General features: G+C 43.6%; 1 protein-coding gene across 3 annotated transcripts; it reads right to left on the reverse strand.

Moving 5' to 3' along the window:
* Nucleotides 1-989: 989 nt before the first annotated feature.
* Nucleotides 990-14554, reverse strand: LPAR4 (lysophosphatidic acid receptor 4). 3 transcript variants are annotated; one of them, XM_074915012.1, is made up of 2 exons: nucleotides 14230-14554; nucleotides 990-2672 (listed from the first exon to the last, which is right to left on the reverse strand). In XM_074915012.1, the coding sequence occupies exon 2, from the start codon at nucleotides 2517-2519 to the stop codon at nucleotides 1473-1475; it is 1047 nt and encodes a 348-aa protein (XP_074771113.1). In that variant the 5' UTR covers nucleotides 2520-2672; nucleotides 14230-14554; the 3' UTR covers nucleotides 990-1472. The 3 variants fall into 3 exon arrangements, with proteins under 3 accessions (XP_074771113.1, XP_074771114.1, XP_074771115.1); XM_074915013.1 differs by lacking the exon at nucleotides 14230-14554 and adding an exon at nucleotides 13185-13635; XM_074915014.1 differs by lacking the exon at nucleotides 14230-14554 and adding an exon at nucleotides 7695-7705 and having other exon boundaries at nucleotides 990-2505.
* Between the last annotated feature and the right edge of the window lie 2698 nt (nucleotides 14555-17252).

The following is a 17252-nucleotide window of genomic DNA, read 5'->3' on the forward strand; positions in this document are numbered from 1 at the left end:
TACGTAGTAATTGCATTTGATGGGTAACACTCAGTATCTCGGGAGGCTTGATCTGAGAGACTTAAGAGAAATAGCTGAGTGGAAAACATCTGTTCAATTAATATTTTGTCCGTCTTTTTTTTTTTTTTGGCATCATACTCCTAGAATTGCCTTTATGCAGTACCGTGGAAAATGTAGATTACTGATCTAACAAGTTGTAACATCATGCTTTTTCAAGTGAAATTTTTCTCATTTGTGTGTCTTACACTTGAGAATGAATCCGCCTGCTAAGGTCAGTATAGCTTCAAATATGAAACAGTGGCTGAAGAAATGAACCATCTAGTAAAATGCAACAAGATACAGACTTCCCATATATCTCTATGATCTGCGTACGGAAATGCAGGATACGTAATAAATGCATTGTAAATGACTAAGGGCGTGGCTAAGTTGTTTTAGTTAGTCTTCTTTGGAGGGTCTCTAGTTTAATTTGCTGACTATGCAGCGAAACCCAACAAGCAATCACTTACAAGATTTTCTCTTAATTGGATGCTCTGACACCAACTGTCTGTGTCCAAACAAGCTCTTTAGTAAGGTCAGGACTCTGTTGTTCTTCAGCCCTTCGGCTACACTTAATTCCCACGTAAAACATTTGCTCTTGTGAGAACTCTGGGCTTTCAGGCCCCTTCTTTCAGCTGACTTTATGGTTTAGCCCTTACCAGAAATACTCATGTATAATATCCTGGGACATAAAAGCCCAGGTGCAACAAAGCAGTAATGAGTTCTTTATGTCTCCCTAGAGGTGGCATTTAAAATAAATTAAAAGGCAGCTTAATCTGACAAAGATGAAACGTCTTGTTTCAAAACTGCATTATTAATTACTCTTATTATTTTTTTTCTCTTCTATCGCCAAGCAACTGTTCTTCCTACTTTCAAAACGATTGTTTACACTTCAAACCTCTCCATACAATAAATGCCTGTATCTTGTAAAACCAGGATGTATATTCTTGCAGTGAAATAAGGAAAAGCCAAAAGCTTTTATTATGCCTTTTTAAGCAAACATACATAGTGTGAAGTTATTGAGTTAACATATGAAGATGCATCTCCAGAAGGCATGAAATATTGGCAGGTATCTCTAAGAAAATTAAATTTTCTATTTCTCAGCTAGTCCCATATCAACTGCTGGGGGGACAAAAAAAATGCCAAATGTTGGCATCTTCTGATTAAAGAAGCTGTCCTGTTCCCTCCTTAGTTGGCGCATATGTTGTTACCTATCCATAATCTCCAAAGGGAGATCCATGGGGATTTTTACATTTCATGTTCACCTGTTGCATCTGATGGGACCATCCCAGTGTAAGGATTTCTCTACCTGTGTAGTTACCGCCCAGCACCTTTTCTTCATTAACACCACGCGTGAACCCACATATTCTGAAATTTTTTCACGCGTGGTGTTAATGAAAAGTTAACGGGGGATAACTCTATGTGTAAACATCTCACTAGAAATGTGATTCAGATGTTGGGTCTCCTCCATTCGTAATAGCCTGGTCACTTATTTCATCCTGTGGTGCTGGTAGTGCAGTCTTTGTTAGAGGTGTCTCAGTCTTGAAAAGAGAATCCATTTTTATCTGGGGTTTTATGTTGAAAGACTTCTGGAAGGATTCTGACGTAAAGTAATAGATGAACGGGTCAAAGCAGCAGTTCATTGTTGCAATGCACAACGTGATTGGGTACATTGTCCTCGCAAACCTCTCCAAGGAGCAGTTTGCTATTGTCTGGGACCGCACAAGAGCATACAAGAAGAGTATGGAATTGTAGGGTACAAAGCACACGACAAAAATGGCCACATGCACAATGATCATTTTCAATACTTTCTCTTTGTTTGTCCCAATCTGAGACAAAGTGTCAGGTTTCCGGAGAGTCCTGAGAACTAAAGAAGAGCACGTAAGGTTGAGTAGCAAAGGAATTATGAATCCTACCACTTCAATAAATATAGTGATCTTAGACAGATAGGTTTTCCAGATACGTTTGGAAAAACCTTCAAAACAGGTTGTGCTGGTGTTGGAAATGTTGGTTGTGGAGAATAATGAAGCTGAAATTCCACCGCTGAGGACCAGTATCCAAACACCAGCACAGACTATGGCGGAATTTCTCCTGGTCCTAATGGTGCGAGATCGGAACGGATAGACGATAGCAAGGAAACGGTCAACACTGATGCAGGTGAGGAACAGCATGCTCCCGTAGATGTTAGTGAGAAATGCTGTACCAGAAATCTTGCACAGGCTATCTCCAAAAGGCCAATGCCTGTTGAAATTGTAAAAAATTTTAAAAGGCAAAGTAAACACAAAAAGCAAATCTGAAACAGCCAGGTTGGTCATGAAAATGGCTGTTTCGCTTCTCATTTTCATCCGAAAGCAGAAAACAAAGAGGGAGGCGCAGTTAGTAATCAAACCAAGGATGAAGACCACACTGTACACAGCTCCATACAAGTTGTACTTAAAAGAATCATCTGTCAAACAGGTATGGTTGTTGCTGTGGTTTCCCATGCCAAGTTTGTGATGTGCTTCCAAAGAGCTTCAAAGTCTACTTCAGTGACATCCATAAAATAAGGCAGTGGTCTCTTCCCTTCCTGAAGAAACACATTCCAGGAAGGTCGCTTGACGCCTTGCTACCACGTCTCCCTCACGAGTCCTTTCATCCTAAAGGAAAGAGAAATAAGATGCCATCAGTCTTGCAACCTGCTATCACCTAAAGTGGCTGTGCAAGAGAACACAGACTCTTTCCACTTAGTGAATGGAAGTGAAAGCAAGACCAGTAATTAGTTTTCAAGGTAGTCTTTATAAATTCCACTATTACTGGGATTTTTCAAAATCGAACACAGCAGTTACTGTACTCAGCCTTTCTTTTCCTTCCCCTGTCGCTCCCTCGTCCTCCTATTGGAAGGAGAGTGATCGCTAATTCCAACTTTCTGCTTGGAAAGATTTTTCTTTAAAATTTGAGATGGAATTGGCCCAGTGTGTTTGGAAAGAAATTAAATCATGGACCCACGATATCACCCAGGTATAGAATCAAACAGTCTGAAATATTCACTTAAACTTGTAACAAGAGGAGAAAGAAGCTGAAAGTTTTAGTGTTTGCTTTTAACTGTGCAAAAATGAAAGTTCTGTAGGTTTGCAACATTTTTTTTTGATGCAAAAGTGTTAAACCCAAACTTATGTTAAAATACTGCTTTGCCTTTTTCTACTTGAATATAGGAGCATCCTTACGCATGTTTTTCAAAGTGAAGCACTGAAATGTTATATTTCAGAAATGTTTTTCAAAAATACTTTCCAAAGTTATGCTTGCCACTTCTGGAAAATGTTGTGCTTTTTTTTTTCCTTAAAAATTTCTACAAAAATAGTATTACTTCTTTTAAAAGAACTCTTTTTGCAAATATAAAATACTTTTCAAAAAGGGCTCCTTTAAGCTGTAGCAGCAGCTTCATTTCATTTCTACTCTTTGTCAAGGTTGAGAACCTGAAATTTGGGAAATCTCATAAACTACACTCTTGTAAGTCTCTGTCCCATTTCAGCAAGCTTTAGAGTGTAGCGTTGAAGTAAGCGTGCTGTTTCTTGGAAACAAATGTTTTCTGAACTGTCTTGATGTTCTCTTATTGCTATTTGATGTATTGTTTTTAAGGCCTGTGAGGATAAGGAGTTGGAAAGTTGCTCTCATTGGAGCAAGGAGGGTTTGTGAGTTGGGACGTGAGCACAGCAGTCGGTACATCTTGGAAATGTGGAGCAAAGTTGGATAACTAAGGGAAAGACCTTTGCCTTGTAAAGCACAGCAAAGCAAATATAAAACAAAGTTTGCAGTCTTCCTGTAATCTAGAAACATCTTAGTAGCTACAACTATGGAGTAATTTAGAGAGGTGAAACCCTTGTAAAGAGTAGGTTCCTCTCCAGAAAATGATCCTCTGACAAAGTAGTTTCAACAGCAAACATGTAACTGAGTTGTGTTAAAGGCTGAAATGGCAACATATAAACAAACTGGGGAAGAAAGCATGGCATCAGGACAATTTGGGATGCAAACTGATCAAAATCAAATGTTTTCCATATGTTTTCCTACTGAAAAAGCTCATGCTGACAGTTGTTCTTGCACGCAGACCATCAGCGAGCCAGCTGGTAAAACGTCAAGTGTTGAGAAATATGGAATAGCCACAGCTTTGCCAGATGGAAGGTGCCAATTCTGCCCTCACCTGGGAGCACCGGGACAACTGCAGGCTTTACAAAAACCTGCTTGTGACCCAGAGAACACACAGCACCTTGCCTTTGCACCTTACAGATGAGTTGGACGTAAAGCAGGAAGGGAGGATCCCCTGATCTCCCTTCTCAGAAAGATGACTTTCAAATGACTCGAACCTTTTGACATCCAAAAAGGTGACTTGGAGCTATTAGGTCCCTCCTGTTGGGGAGGGTTCATGCTCTCTGCAGGTCGGGGCAGTGAAATGGTGCTGGGGGCTCTTTTGGGGAGTTACAAGTCGTGTCTCTGCTCTTCTGGCTGGTTACTCTGTGTGTGCCTCAAACTACTTCAGTTCCCTGTGATTTTTGTAGGCAGCTTTGGTACGTGCTCTTCACCCAATTTAGTAAACTCTTCTTTCGAGTTGCACGTTGAGTTACGCATTTGTGATGCTATCCTGAAGTAGCAAATGTTCAAACCAGAAGTAGACACACCCTTATCTGATTGCTGTTGACTGTGTAGCAATGAGAGAGGAGACCCATCCCACGTTGGGGCTCTCTGCAGCACTTCCCTATGCAAATTGTACAGGGCTTTGGGGGCAGGCAGCTGAGTAGGGAACGGGCTGTGTAGGGGAGCAAAATGTTCCTTGCACCCCTTTGTGCTTTCGCACTCATCTCCGTGTTTTTCCTATTAAATTCATGGCTAAATGAACTTTATGTGAAGTGACCTAAAAAAGATACCAAACATTTAAACATATGAAAGGGATAGTAGTAAAATCTCAAAGGGGCGCTTTCTTTGAATACATGGTAATCTGGATAAGCGAAGGTCTCGCCTGCAAGTTGAAGGGCTTTTAAGCAAGAACTTAGTTGGATTCAAAAGCACACATGAGCTCCAACAGGAATAGCTGTGCCTCTTAGCTTAACCCTCAGCCTAATACATTAAATTCTTGGCTTGTAACTCTCTTTCAGTAAAGAAAGAGACCGCATGCTATCTCCATCAGCAGCAATTTTTGTTTATACTGAAATTTAACCTCCATAAGTAGACCCTTTTCTTCTGCTGTGTGTAAAACCCAGGTGTGCCAGACTCCCCTGGCCCAGGCTTCGTGTCTGGGTCCTAACCGGGGAGGTTTGAGAGGGATTGGGTGTCCTTCAAAACCTTACGTAGCCATGTGCCTGGGAGGTCGCTGGAAACCCCACTTTCCAATCTGTGCAGGATTTTGGCTGTTCCTCAGAACTCAGCCTGACGCGGCAGGTTTGAAAAGGCGGCTTGGAAATGCTTACCTTTACTACTGACATCAGTGGTCGTTGCCAGCAGCCTGACCTAGATACTCGTTACACAGAAGAAAAGATGCTCCATCACTTGATTCTTTTTTTTTTTTTTTTTTTCCCTGCTCTGCCACAGACAGCCACAAGGTCAAATACCAGTTTTTCTGGTGTATAAGTCTATAGGAATTCCCTACCAGCAATTGTCTAGCTACGTTATGGTCTTTAAAATATCGGCCTCTGTTGTTTACTTATCCAACCCTGAGGTGTTTCAACAGGCTGCCAAGCTGCTTTGACACTCGGCCATGTGCCTTAAATTCTGCAGCATGAGTCTACAGATTTAGTTTCCTGAACGTAAAAGTCACTTTCCTTCCTTTTCACCAAGGATTAAAGCAGTAGGATGCTCTTCGTGCACACTGCGTTCGCCACCGCTATTGCCTTGCTGGGGGAAAAAAAAAAAATAATCTAGCAATACATTTTAAAGTGCTGAGTTTAAGTGAATATGAAGAAAACTGCTTTACTGTTCTGTATTTCAGGCAGGCCAGAACCTTAAAACCTGTATCTAAAATGGGGAGCAGTGCATGAGGGGAGAAAGGCATCTTGCTGTTGTCAGAAGTGGTACCATAACAGAATACACAGCCTGTTTCATGTGGTAATAGTGAGAATATTCTCTCTTGCAGTGGGGAATGTACAAGCCAACCTGCAGCAGCTGTCGCTTACTCGCGTAACCCTGTTATTCTCAGAGTTACGGAGTTCAGCAGAGTAGCTGACAGGGTTTGCTCCCATTTGCCTTTTATTGTAGTGACATCCCCCTTCTTCCAAGTACTGAAAATAAAGGAAAACTGCGTATTGCTTCCTACAGTGCATGAGTATCCTGTTTACAATTCTTTTATTTCCTCCTTCTGGCACCCCAAGAAAGCTTCACAACAGCCAGCTTGCAGCTTAATTCAGACCAACCATTTGTTAGTAGAGAAAATTACTGCAGGTAAAAAAGCACACTTTAAAACCATATTCTGTGATTCCCTTAAGCCCATTCTTTCTGCTTCATCCGTGTCCCATTCCCCACAAGTCCCTCAAACTGAGGTCAGGAAAAACAGTGTGAAGTTTGGGACTGACATTTTTGCATCTTCATTTTTTCTTCTTATATGAGGTGTAAGATGAATGTAGTTTTACCAGTCTGAGTAAGTAGGACATCCTCTGTGGGGTCATTTAAATAACTAAATGCTGCAAAACCTTTTCATGCGAGCTCTGATACAGACCAAAAGTGATAACTGTTCAAATCTGAAAGATCTCTTTTCTATCATTATGTGGGATCTGGCTACCTCCAATTCCTGTGAGACAAAGGGGCTTTTAGGTACAGAAACCCAAAACTGACAGATCAAAACGTGGGCATCCTGGCTTTTGGGGGGCTTTTCTCTCGGTTTTGTCCAGCAATGTCTCTACAGGTTATGGCAGCACTTGTGTTTTGGTACGGTCTCAGACCCTGACCTTGGAAATGAATAAGTATTTTCCTTGGGGCACAGCATGTGTTTTATGCCCTCTCCTGACAAGAACTACATTCATTAGAGGGTTTTTCACTTCCCTGTTACTCACCCAGTTGGTGCAATGATCATAGGATGTGTAACTCACTCCCACCACTGATCCCATGGTTACGGCTTTGCAACCACAAACTCTTAGCATTTCTTCAATTTCTTAGGTATTATTTCCCTCCTTCACTCCACTTTAACTACGCGGAAGGCTCAAAACAAGGTTTGGTTGGGTTGGTGGGGGAGTAGTTTGGTTTTTTGGAAGGTTTTTGCATAGATGATAAATCTGCATACGGCTATAGGACTTGGACTCTTCCAGATTGGTATGAGTCCTTTGGTAAGGTTTGATTATGGACCTAATAGATGAACAAGAAACCTTTTCTACCTGAAAAAGTAAACATTTCTGACAATCCTATGGCAGCACTGATTAGCCATAGTAACCCCATCAAACTATCATTTCTTGTTTGGACTAGATGATCTTCAAGGTCTTTTCCAACCTAGGTGATGATTCTAAAGGCTTACTCGACTTGAAAACCACAAAATGTGAATTCAAAGAAAGCAAAGCAGGGATGGAAAACAACAAAACCATCTCACCGCTGAGTTCCCTGCTGCTTTGCTGCTCTTGCAATACTTCAGTGCCTGCAACGGGATCTCCACTTACTAATACTTTCTCTTTTCAATAACATCTCACTGGTTATTTTTGGGTGCAAAGCACTTGGAGAGCATTAACTGAAAGCAGTTACAAGAACAAACCTCTAGTCTGGGGGAATGTGGTTGCTGGCTTTTCCCTTTTTGAGGCTGACGGGGCAGTAGCTGTGGTGCACGGTGATGCTGGCTCGGTTTTCCCAGTGCCAGCAGTGTGGGCTCGTGGAAAACTGTACCAGCAACAGCAGGCGCTGCTGGACCCGGCGGTGGGGATGTGGCTGGGGATGGGAAATGGCTTGGGACACCAAGTCTGGGGTTGGCTTTTAGACCGACCAGCTTGCTGTGAGTTCTCCATCCTCCCCAGAGCTTCCTGCAGTTTCACAGTGACCTTCGCCTACGTTTGTTCCGTGGTACGGGAGGAGCAGGAGAAAGGGTGGGATTAGACACTGGGAAACAAAGCAGCTGCCTGTAAACAAAGCACTATTGGCTATATGAAGCGATGGCAAGTAGAAATGCTTTAATCTCTTTCATTTACTAATCCGAAGTGATGTATTTGAGAACAGTAGGAAAGAAGTAGACAAAAGTATGACTTTGAAGTCCACCAAAGGTTTCTGTAGCTTCAAAGAGCCATTCTTCCCTGCGTTTTATCAGAGTGAATGCCTAGCCGGTATGCTGGGCAAAAGGGGGACGTTTTCTGATGATTAGCATAAAAGACAAGGCAGGGAAGGCTCTTATTCATGGCTTTGACACTTATTGTGCAAGGGTCTTCAATACCATTGGTACTCTCATTCCCCGGTATTTGCCATGGGTGTAATAATGTCTCCTGCACCTGGTAGGAAGGTGAAATCATGAGTTACTTGTGATCGTTTCAGTCAGTCAGGCTTTGCTGTCTGCTTTTCAAATCCTCCTTGATAGGGGGAAAAAAAAAAAACAAACCCAAAACATAGGATCCCGTGAGGTGTTTCCCTTCTCTCAGCCACCAAGAGTGATCCCAGGGACCTGGCGGGACTAGGTGGGAGCGCACCGGCCCCTCCTTTCCGCCTGCCTGGGGTGGCTTTGGCTCTCTAGGAACCTCCCAGACCCTCCAAGTTCAACAGGTACTTTCTGTTGCCTGGAAGTCAGCGGATGAATTGCAGCAGGACCCCAATTTAATTCTTCTCCAAGATGGAGCAGGGAAGTGGAAACCTGAGCCTATTGGACCTAATCCTAAAGGCACTCTCCTTTTTTCTACACCCCCCCTTTTTTTTTTTTTTTTAATTGGTCAGCACGCCGTTGTCTCCTAACTGTCCTCTGAGACTTACAAAGCATTTCCTGCTCATGGTGACTTCTCTGTGCTGTATCTGTTTTGTATTGAGCTAATTAAAATGTTTCCTTCTGAAGAGAATAGTGAACTGACTTACCCCATATTCAGACACTGATCCTCAGGGCATGACTCTCTTTTTGTTTTCACTGAGAATGTCTCTCTCCATTTACATCACCCCTTTAACCCTTGACGTGCCTTGGCCTTCCCCATCCACTACTATCAGAGGGTCTGGTCCACCGCCCAGAAATTACAGAATTCACCCCAGACTTCCCAGCAATGTTTGCATTATTTTGTAAGAGGGACTTTGTTGCTTGCCCTTGAAGCTCAGTCTGATGATGGAGGACTGTAGGAATACTGCTTTTTTTGACCCTCAAGTCTCTCACTAAGGGGAGATTGCTTTATAATTGTGTTGCTAGATTCAATAGAAATCCCAATAAAAGAAGACTTAGATGCAAAGAAAAAAATGAACAGCAGGGTTATGCTGTTTGACCCAATACTTGAAGATTTATAGGTTGTTTTCATTCAGAAGTAGAACTTGGTGATGGAGGTAGCTGTGTCTTTGATGTAGCCCTGTTTATTTACAAAGCGTGGTCAAGAAAAAAAAGTAAAAAATAAGAGAGTCCTGTTTTCCCTGAACCACTGGGGAATCCAACAACAGGACTCAGTTTATTTGCTTACGGTTCCAAAACACTTTCCAGTCAGCGTCCTGCCCAAAAAGCTTCTTTTCTTTGCTTTCTCTGACAATTTCCAGTGGTTCCTTGGTGATTTCTTGGCTTTTTGGCTCCTTGACTGGGCTCCTGGTGAGGCGCCTGCAGCCACATGAAGCCCTCCTTTCACCCCAGCCTCGTCTGACTGCTCTCACCCAGGGCCATGGCTCTGGGCTGGTTCCTTTGCAGTCCCTTTTGCTGAAGCAGGAAAGCTGAACTTTCACCTCCATTTATTCAAAAATTATAGGCTGGTGGTTGTTGGTGTTTTGTTTTGTTTTGTTTTGTTTTTTCCCCTTGCATACATTAACACCAACAAGCTTCCATCCAGCCACCAGCACCACAGCACAAACTTTTGCAAGCTAAACTGGGTGCAAGGCTGGTTTCCTCGTGGGTGCTGAGCACAGCCTGTCAGCAGGGCAGATGCCAAGCCCTGCTCTGTACCGGTGCTCAGGACCTTGAAGGATCTGTGCCCTGCATTTATTTACTGGAAGCAGTTGATAAAACAGCACTTTGTTCTCTCAAATCGCTTTATTCTGGGGGGAAAAGGGGAAGGTTTGAGAACTCTCTTTTGACAGCAGGCTGGGCTGGGTGGGTATCATCAGCCGTAGCTTCGTCTGCTCCTGTGGCCTGGCCTCTGAGTGCTGGAGCTGCTGGGCTCCCTGTTCTCTGGGCTGCACATTTCCCAGCAAGGAATTTGGAGGCAAGACTTGGGGTTTCCGTGTCATCTCCCTCCCCTCTGAGGAAGAACATTAAGGTCTTGAAAAATATTCAGCGGTGTATAATGAGAGGATGCGTGAGGAAGCACAGCACACAGCTACAGGGTTTTTCAATAAAAGCTACAGAGGGTAAATTAGCACAAATGTGCTAAAAGAGAAATTACTTCTCAATGCAAAAATATCAAATCTCAGCCAGCGAGCAATATTTCTGTAGTGCAGTTTCTTAGAAATCATGCTTTTACTGCTAAATATGGTAATTTCCATTTACCATGTAAAAGCAAACGTGCTAGGGCAGAAGATAGTGCATTATCTGCAGGTTCAAGAAATTAAAATGGGGGTAGTATTAGACAAGAAGAGAAGCTTCCACTGTGGCTGTTTACAGGCATAATAGGTACTCAGAATATTATGAGATCATCTTCTGTAGAGAGGAAACAATCTCCTCTGTTGATAGCACACACCTTTGTCTCAGGGCTTAAGGACTAATGAGTGTCCCTCAATTGCACTTGCCAAGATAAAGAGACTTTTTTTTTTTTTTTCCTACAAAACCAAACCATTACAAATACTTCAGAAAACTTTCCTTGCAGCTGGGGTCAGCTAAGGCTAGTTTGGCTCCGCAGCGGCGTGGATCTTTCCCCCCTTTTATGGGGCTGAACTGGGAAGATGGTGCCTTAGAGGAAGTCTTGCAGAGCCACTGTCTGTTCTCGTGAATAAAGAGCTCCTCTTTTCAAGGAGAGAATTTGCCTTTTGTGAAAGGTGGTGGCTTCCCTTCCCTGAGACTAAATCGGATCCTTATTTACGGAGGAGGAGCAACGTGTGAAGGAGCAGAGTGAGTCTCTGCACGCACGCTTGACCTGGAAAGACCTGCTGAGGCTGGATGTGTGCTCCAGGAGCCATCCTCACTCACCTCAGCCCGTGAATGGGACGGCTCACCGGAGTCTCATTTGTGATCCTGGAGCACGTCAGGCTGGGACCACCACGTCATCCGTGTACACCTGGCCAGCAACACTCAGACGTCAGTAAATAGAGCCCCTATACTCAAATATGTTTTAACCCATTTGCTGCAGCCTGCACAGATGCATCACAAACGTTGGCATAAATACGTACGGCTGTAAGCGGCCACGCCGTAAGTGCCAAGGCAGCACCACGATAACGGAGTCCCAAATTGTTTTGCCAGGTACTGCTCTCCCCAGGAAACAGTCTTCTCACCTGCTGTTCCAGAAGTAACATACCCTCCTACAATGCACCCTTTTGTCAGGATCTGGCCCAAGGTTTGGGTAAAACTGCCTCAATTCCTGCTCTTGTGCTCAAGCCACGAGGTCAGAGGCTGGAAGAGGGCAACCATCTTACAGCTGGGAGTGCATCCTCCCGCTGGCACCGGCTGCAGCGCTCAGGCACAACGTTTCAGTTGCTGCTTCTCAGAAAAACGGGAGGTGCAAGTTTTCACTTTTTTTTTTTTTTTTTTTTGTCTCATTACAATACTCTGAATGAAAGCGAACGGGTAGTTACTTCAGGCCTTGGTTCTGTTTGTCTGTGTATGAGCTGAGCTCCTAACTCCAGAATTTGAAAGACACTGATTTTTATCAATTGACTTAACCCCAGTTAAGGAGGAGTCTCATTTTTAGCCTCAAAGGATTAAAGGGAAATGTATGCTCAGCCTCCCACTCCCTTCCTCCCTCACATGTTTTTCAGGGCTTTCTTTTAAAAATCAGAGGTTTTGAACCCCCTGAAGTACCAGGGTTAGTTTCCTGCCTGTTTTATTTTAGCTCTCAGAACATTAGTAAGGGAAAGAAGATGGAGAAGTGCTATGAGGGAGGAATATCCTTATCACCGACCTGTGAACTTTGCACTTCCCATCCTCCGGGTTTCACTGTTCTGTGCATATAGAGCAGTAATACAAAAACACACAATTGTGTCCTCTCAAACAAAGATTAAGGAGTGTCATTAAAAAGCCCAGACTTTTCTTGCAAATTCTTCTGCAGTGGGCTTACATTGTGTTAAATCCTATTTCTTCCAAACAGCTGCATCTTTAGATTGTGTTGTTCATCATTCATTTTACTTCTGACATCAGGGGTTTTTTTATCTGCTTAAAGCTGTATTTGAATTTTTCTCGTGGAACTTTGCCACTGAGCTTAAAAGGAGTAGATTTTTAGCCATAAATGAAAGCCAAAGTGATATAAATAAAATTTTTAAAGTTTTGCAGTATGAAATATATAATCTATTTCTTAATTTTTAATATCACTTGTAGGAACCAGATCTCACGTTACATGAAGCTGAAAGCATGTAGCACTGAAAGTCTATGCCACGTTTATATACAACCCTTTTTTAAGTTTATACTTAAGTGTCTCTGTGATATACTGACTTAAAGTAAGAAAAAAAAAAAAAATGAAGCCCTAATCAAGGGATATTTTTCACAAACCTGAAACAACGGGGATAGAAAAGTCCTTAACTTGTCATCTGCAGTGACACAATGAGCATTACAATGTGAATTTAAACAATTTCCACTGCAACACTTTGGAGGAGTAGCTCACATAGTGATTACTTATCGAAAACTTGGAGATCATCTTTCTCACTTTAAACAGAAACATTCGCCTCTCCCATCCCAACTATAGCACAGCTCAAGTAAGAGGAATGAGATCTGTATAGAAAAAACATTGCTAATCTGCACTGAAATGTACAACTCGAGTTCATCTGCCTGGCTAGCTTCATCCCACCGATTTGTCTGAGCCTTCAGATTTCAGAAAACGCTACAATCCTTTTTGGGGTTTTTTTTCAGAGCTGACATTAAATCTGAATGCTTTTCTGCTGAGTTAGAAAGTGAGGAAATAGAAACTTACCGCGGCAGAGCGGCCAGGGCTGAGATCATGCCCGCGACTCGGCAGATTTCAGCCCGATTCCTCCCTGACAGCCCACATTTATCCTTTCCGTGTGCGTGGAACGCCAACCAAGTGAGTCCCACGCGGAAGATCGGCTTGCTCGGCTGTCTAAAAGTTCACCCGTTCATCTTTAAAATCTAAAGCGACTGGCAGTTGTCTGCCTTCCTTTGTTCGGAGAGGAAACAAAACTGCTGAACGCTGCAGCCATCATGTCTTGGGAAAGGGGACACAAGAATGGGCCCAATGTCTGGGCAGGGTCTGTGGGCAGGGGGAACTCTTGGGGGTCTCTATAGGAAACGCTTTCCATTGGGCAGGGCTGTATTATTAGTGCCTGAGCCCGCCCCGCGGCCGGGGCTCTGCTGGGTCCCTCTCGCAGGGCTGTATTATTCCCTTCCAGAGCATCGCCCAGCCCAGGCAACCACCAATTCAGATTTCCCAGTTTCAGGACAGCCCGACAATGGGCAACGTGGATTTCCTCAGCAATTAGCTGGCGGACACAGCCTGCGTGAGCGTCGCAGGATGGAAATGAGCAGGGGAAAAGCTCTTTAAATCTCGGATTTTTCCTTTGCATGGCTGTAATTATTTTTCCTTCCAATTAAAAAAGTAAGGAGGAGAGGGGGGAGCTGGGAATCGGGGAAGCGTTGGGTAAGGCTAGGAAGCTGCAAAGCAAAGCTGGCCATAAAAATAAAATATCTTTCTAAACAGATTTAGAAAGGGCTTGGTTTTAGGTTGGGGGAGGTTTGGTTAGGTTTTTTTTTAAATCTTCTCAAACTTGCTGACTGGAACAGTCTGAGCCCGTGTCCCCCAGCGGTTTGCTCTGAAATCCCTGGGTTTCTGCTGGAAAACCTGTAGGCTTTCAAATCTGTAGGGACATAATTACAAATCCTCCAGAGAAGCGTGGCTGCTTTTGCCTGTGTAGCTCACCCCGAGAGCTGCTGCTTGCCCTTCGCTGAATCCGCCTTCCAGCAGAGCCACCAGCTAAAAGCTTTTTATTTTTATCTCTTACCTTTAATATCAGCCCTTCAACTAGGGAGGAGGATCTTCCGGCAGCAGGAGTAACGAAGCGGATGGCTATTCGCCTCAGCTTGTTTATGCTGTGGAGCAGCCGGTGCCCTTTTATTTCTTTTTCAGCCCTCTCCAGTTCCACAGGTTTGAAATTCTGAGTCTGCTTTTAAAGCCCAGCCTCCCACCTAAAGTGTCTCGCTCTCATTGTGTTTGTCTCTCCTTTTCCTCCGCTCTTCTTGGCTGTTCCCACAGGCAGCCAAGGCCAGTAAACAACTCATTGTGAAGCTGGAACTAATGTTATTCCTTGGGCTGGTGGCTGATGCAGCGGTCAGTCTCTCGCTCCTGCAGCACGCTCAGCTGCCACAGGCTTTTATCCAGTCGATGCAAATAACATCCTGAATAGCTCATATAACAGCCTAACTCCAGCCTGCAAAACCTCATCCTCTGAGGGCTCACGGTTTAATCAAACACACGAAAACACGAGCGTGGATTTGGATGGAAAGTGGGGAAGGTGCAGATGTTTCCTGCTCCTAATGGACAAAGGTCCATTTTCCCCGCTTTAGCTGGTAAAGATGACAGACCATCTGGGTAAATTGTGAAGGGATGCTCAAACCCTCACTTGTGTACAAATGTGGGGGTGAGTACGGGGGGGGGCGCTGGCAGAAGGCTCAGGATGCAAAATCCGCCAGCATCACCGGTAAACTTGCCTAGAGAAATCAGCTTTGCCCATTCCTGGCTTGTGGGCATTTTCAGTCTGGCCGCATGGAAATCCTGAGCCCTCGGGTATAATGCAACTGCTTTTCACCCCCTGGGGTCCATTCTTAAGCGAGTGTGAGTGCTCTCAGTGGGGACCGATTAAACAACACCTCTGCTTTTGAAATCACCCATTTTAGGGAAAGCAGTGGGGTTTGGATGGGTTTGAAGCCGGGTGTACTGATAGAGATTAGAATGAGCACACTGAAACCCTTTGCAGATTAACATCTTGCTCTCAGCCTTCAAAACTGCCAGTCGCTGGGCAAACCCATTCGAGAGCAGACTGATTACTCCTTGAAGATTAAATACAGCATAAATCTTGAAACAAAACAAAACTTCTGTGTCTCGTAACAGTATTTAGCCAGAATGTGGCAATTGTACCAACTTTGATGCGGTTGGAGTTTAAGCAGGCAGCTGCACTTATCTGGGGTGTTCGCTTTATCACTAGATAAATTATTGGTTTAATTAAATACTCTTCACAAAAGTCTTCAGCTGCTGTGAACTTCAAGGGCTCTCGGGAACTCCTCCTTGTAATGTTACCTCTAACCTAACAGCAGACTGGGGATGGTATTTTTTTCTCTCATGGAGTCTATTTTTCTATACCATCGTAGTGCTTTCAACTTCGTATGCATCCATGGTTCTCGTTGAACTCAAAAGCATCTCTAGTGAGCAGGTTATTCAGCCACCTGTCACTTTTTTTTTCCTTTAAAAAGGAGCATCTTTTTCTACTAGCCATAGCCAAAACTAGAAGCTGGAAAAGTAGAATCTCAAGGTTGACCCATGATGCTTGCTCACCAGCCTCTAGAGATCATAAGAAAAAAATCCCAACCTTTTCCCCTGTGGGACATAAAAAGGTTTTGGTATTAATGGCAATGAAAGTGTCCCCAGAGAAACGTATTCCTGCTCCCCCCCAAGGCATGTTTCCCAAAGCAATACACATAGGCCTTTACCCTTCTCCACACCCGTTTAAACAGGCCAAATGCTTGCTATCAATGTCCTCTGTATATTTTTGTTAAATAAATAAAGTACAAACATTTCCAACAAAGTACCCTTAACAGAGGTTTATTTGCCAAACATGAAAAAAAGGAGATGGCTGCCTCTCTTCTTGGTTACAGTTACAGGCAAGTGTTTTCTTTAAAATGGAAAAACAATGAATAGACTCCTCGGCTCTTCATCTCTCCTCTCTGCACAACTCATTTTCTGTCCCCACCCTGATCCCATGGTGTTCATCTTAGACTTGGGACAGGGTGGGATTTAGTGAGCTCTCCTTGTTAAAACATTGGCAGTACATCAATAATCTCTAGTTATTTTGGAAAACAAGGGAAACTGGACTGTTATCTTATTGGAAACCACGGCTGCTGAGAAGGCATAACATGTTTAAGCAAAAGTTTTACCCCCTGTTTGCAGTACTCGGATTTTCTGCTTATGCATAGAAACCCTACTGGTACGATACTTCTGTTGTGGTTTTGGTTGTCTCTTGTGTCAGTGGTCTGGTGGCTTTTGGACTGGCATATGAAATTTCTATCGATTTTGGCAAGGCAGGAACATCTGAATTAAGGAAAAATTTTGCCTAGAAGACTCGCATATTGCATTTCCAGATGATTAACGCTTAATTCTTTTGCAGTCAAACATACTGACTATTTTCAGTCAATTGGTGCTTCATTGTGCCAAAGTTCTTACTTCAGGGCACTTGTGAGCACTCAAAAGGAGCCAAAGAGAAGCAACCAAATCAAAATTGCATTTTAAAGGCCACTAGAATATGTATGATAGAGACATTAGCTTTTCCCTTTCCTCCTCTATTCATTGGCAAGGCTTGCTTCCTTCCTTTGCTTTCCTGCAGCAGCAGACTTAATTTGTCATTTGGTAGCTAAATATTGCATGGCTTTAGTTCATCCTGGGACGGCAGCGCCTATGGGATGTTCTGCGGCCCCGTGGAACCTTCCCTCCCGTAGAGAAGAGGCAGCAAACAGTCTGCTGTTGGGCTGCAGTGGTCAACACGAACCATCCAGGAGCTGCTTCGTGGCACCAGAGGGTTTAGGGACCCTGCCTGGGGAAGTGGGTAAGCCCACGTTGCTCAGATACCTACCCCTTGAGCTTACAAACTCGGTTATATTTAGGAATTTTGGCTGTCTGTGATACATCCATACGATGTCCTGCCTCCTTTGCTCATCCAGTGAGGCTCACAGCTTCCTAAAGTCTCATGGTTTTTAAGCACCAGCTTTAGGACTACAGCTCCTGTTGAATAAGGTTAATATTTGGGTGACCCTAAAG

The sequence above is a fragment of the Athene noctua genome, chromosome 11 (genome assembly GCF_965140245.1).
Source record: "Athene noctua chromosome 11, bAthNoc1.hap1.1, whole genome shotgun sequence".
In the NCBI taxonomy this organism is placed as follows: Eukaryota; Metazoa; Chordata; class Aves; order Strigiformes; family Strigidae; genus Athene; species Athene noctua.

Excerpts from the sequence above, each read along its gene's own strand:
- LPAR4 (XM_074915012.1), bottom strand. The coding sequence starts at position 2,519 with ATGGGAAACCACAGCAACAACCATACCTGTTTGACAGATGATTCTTTT.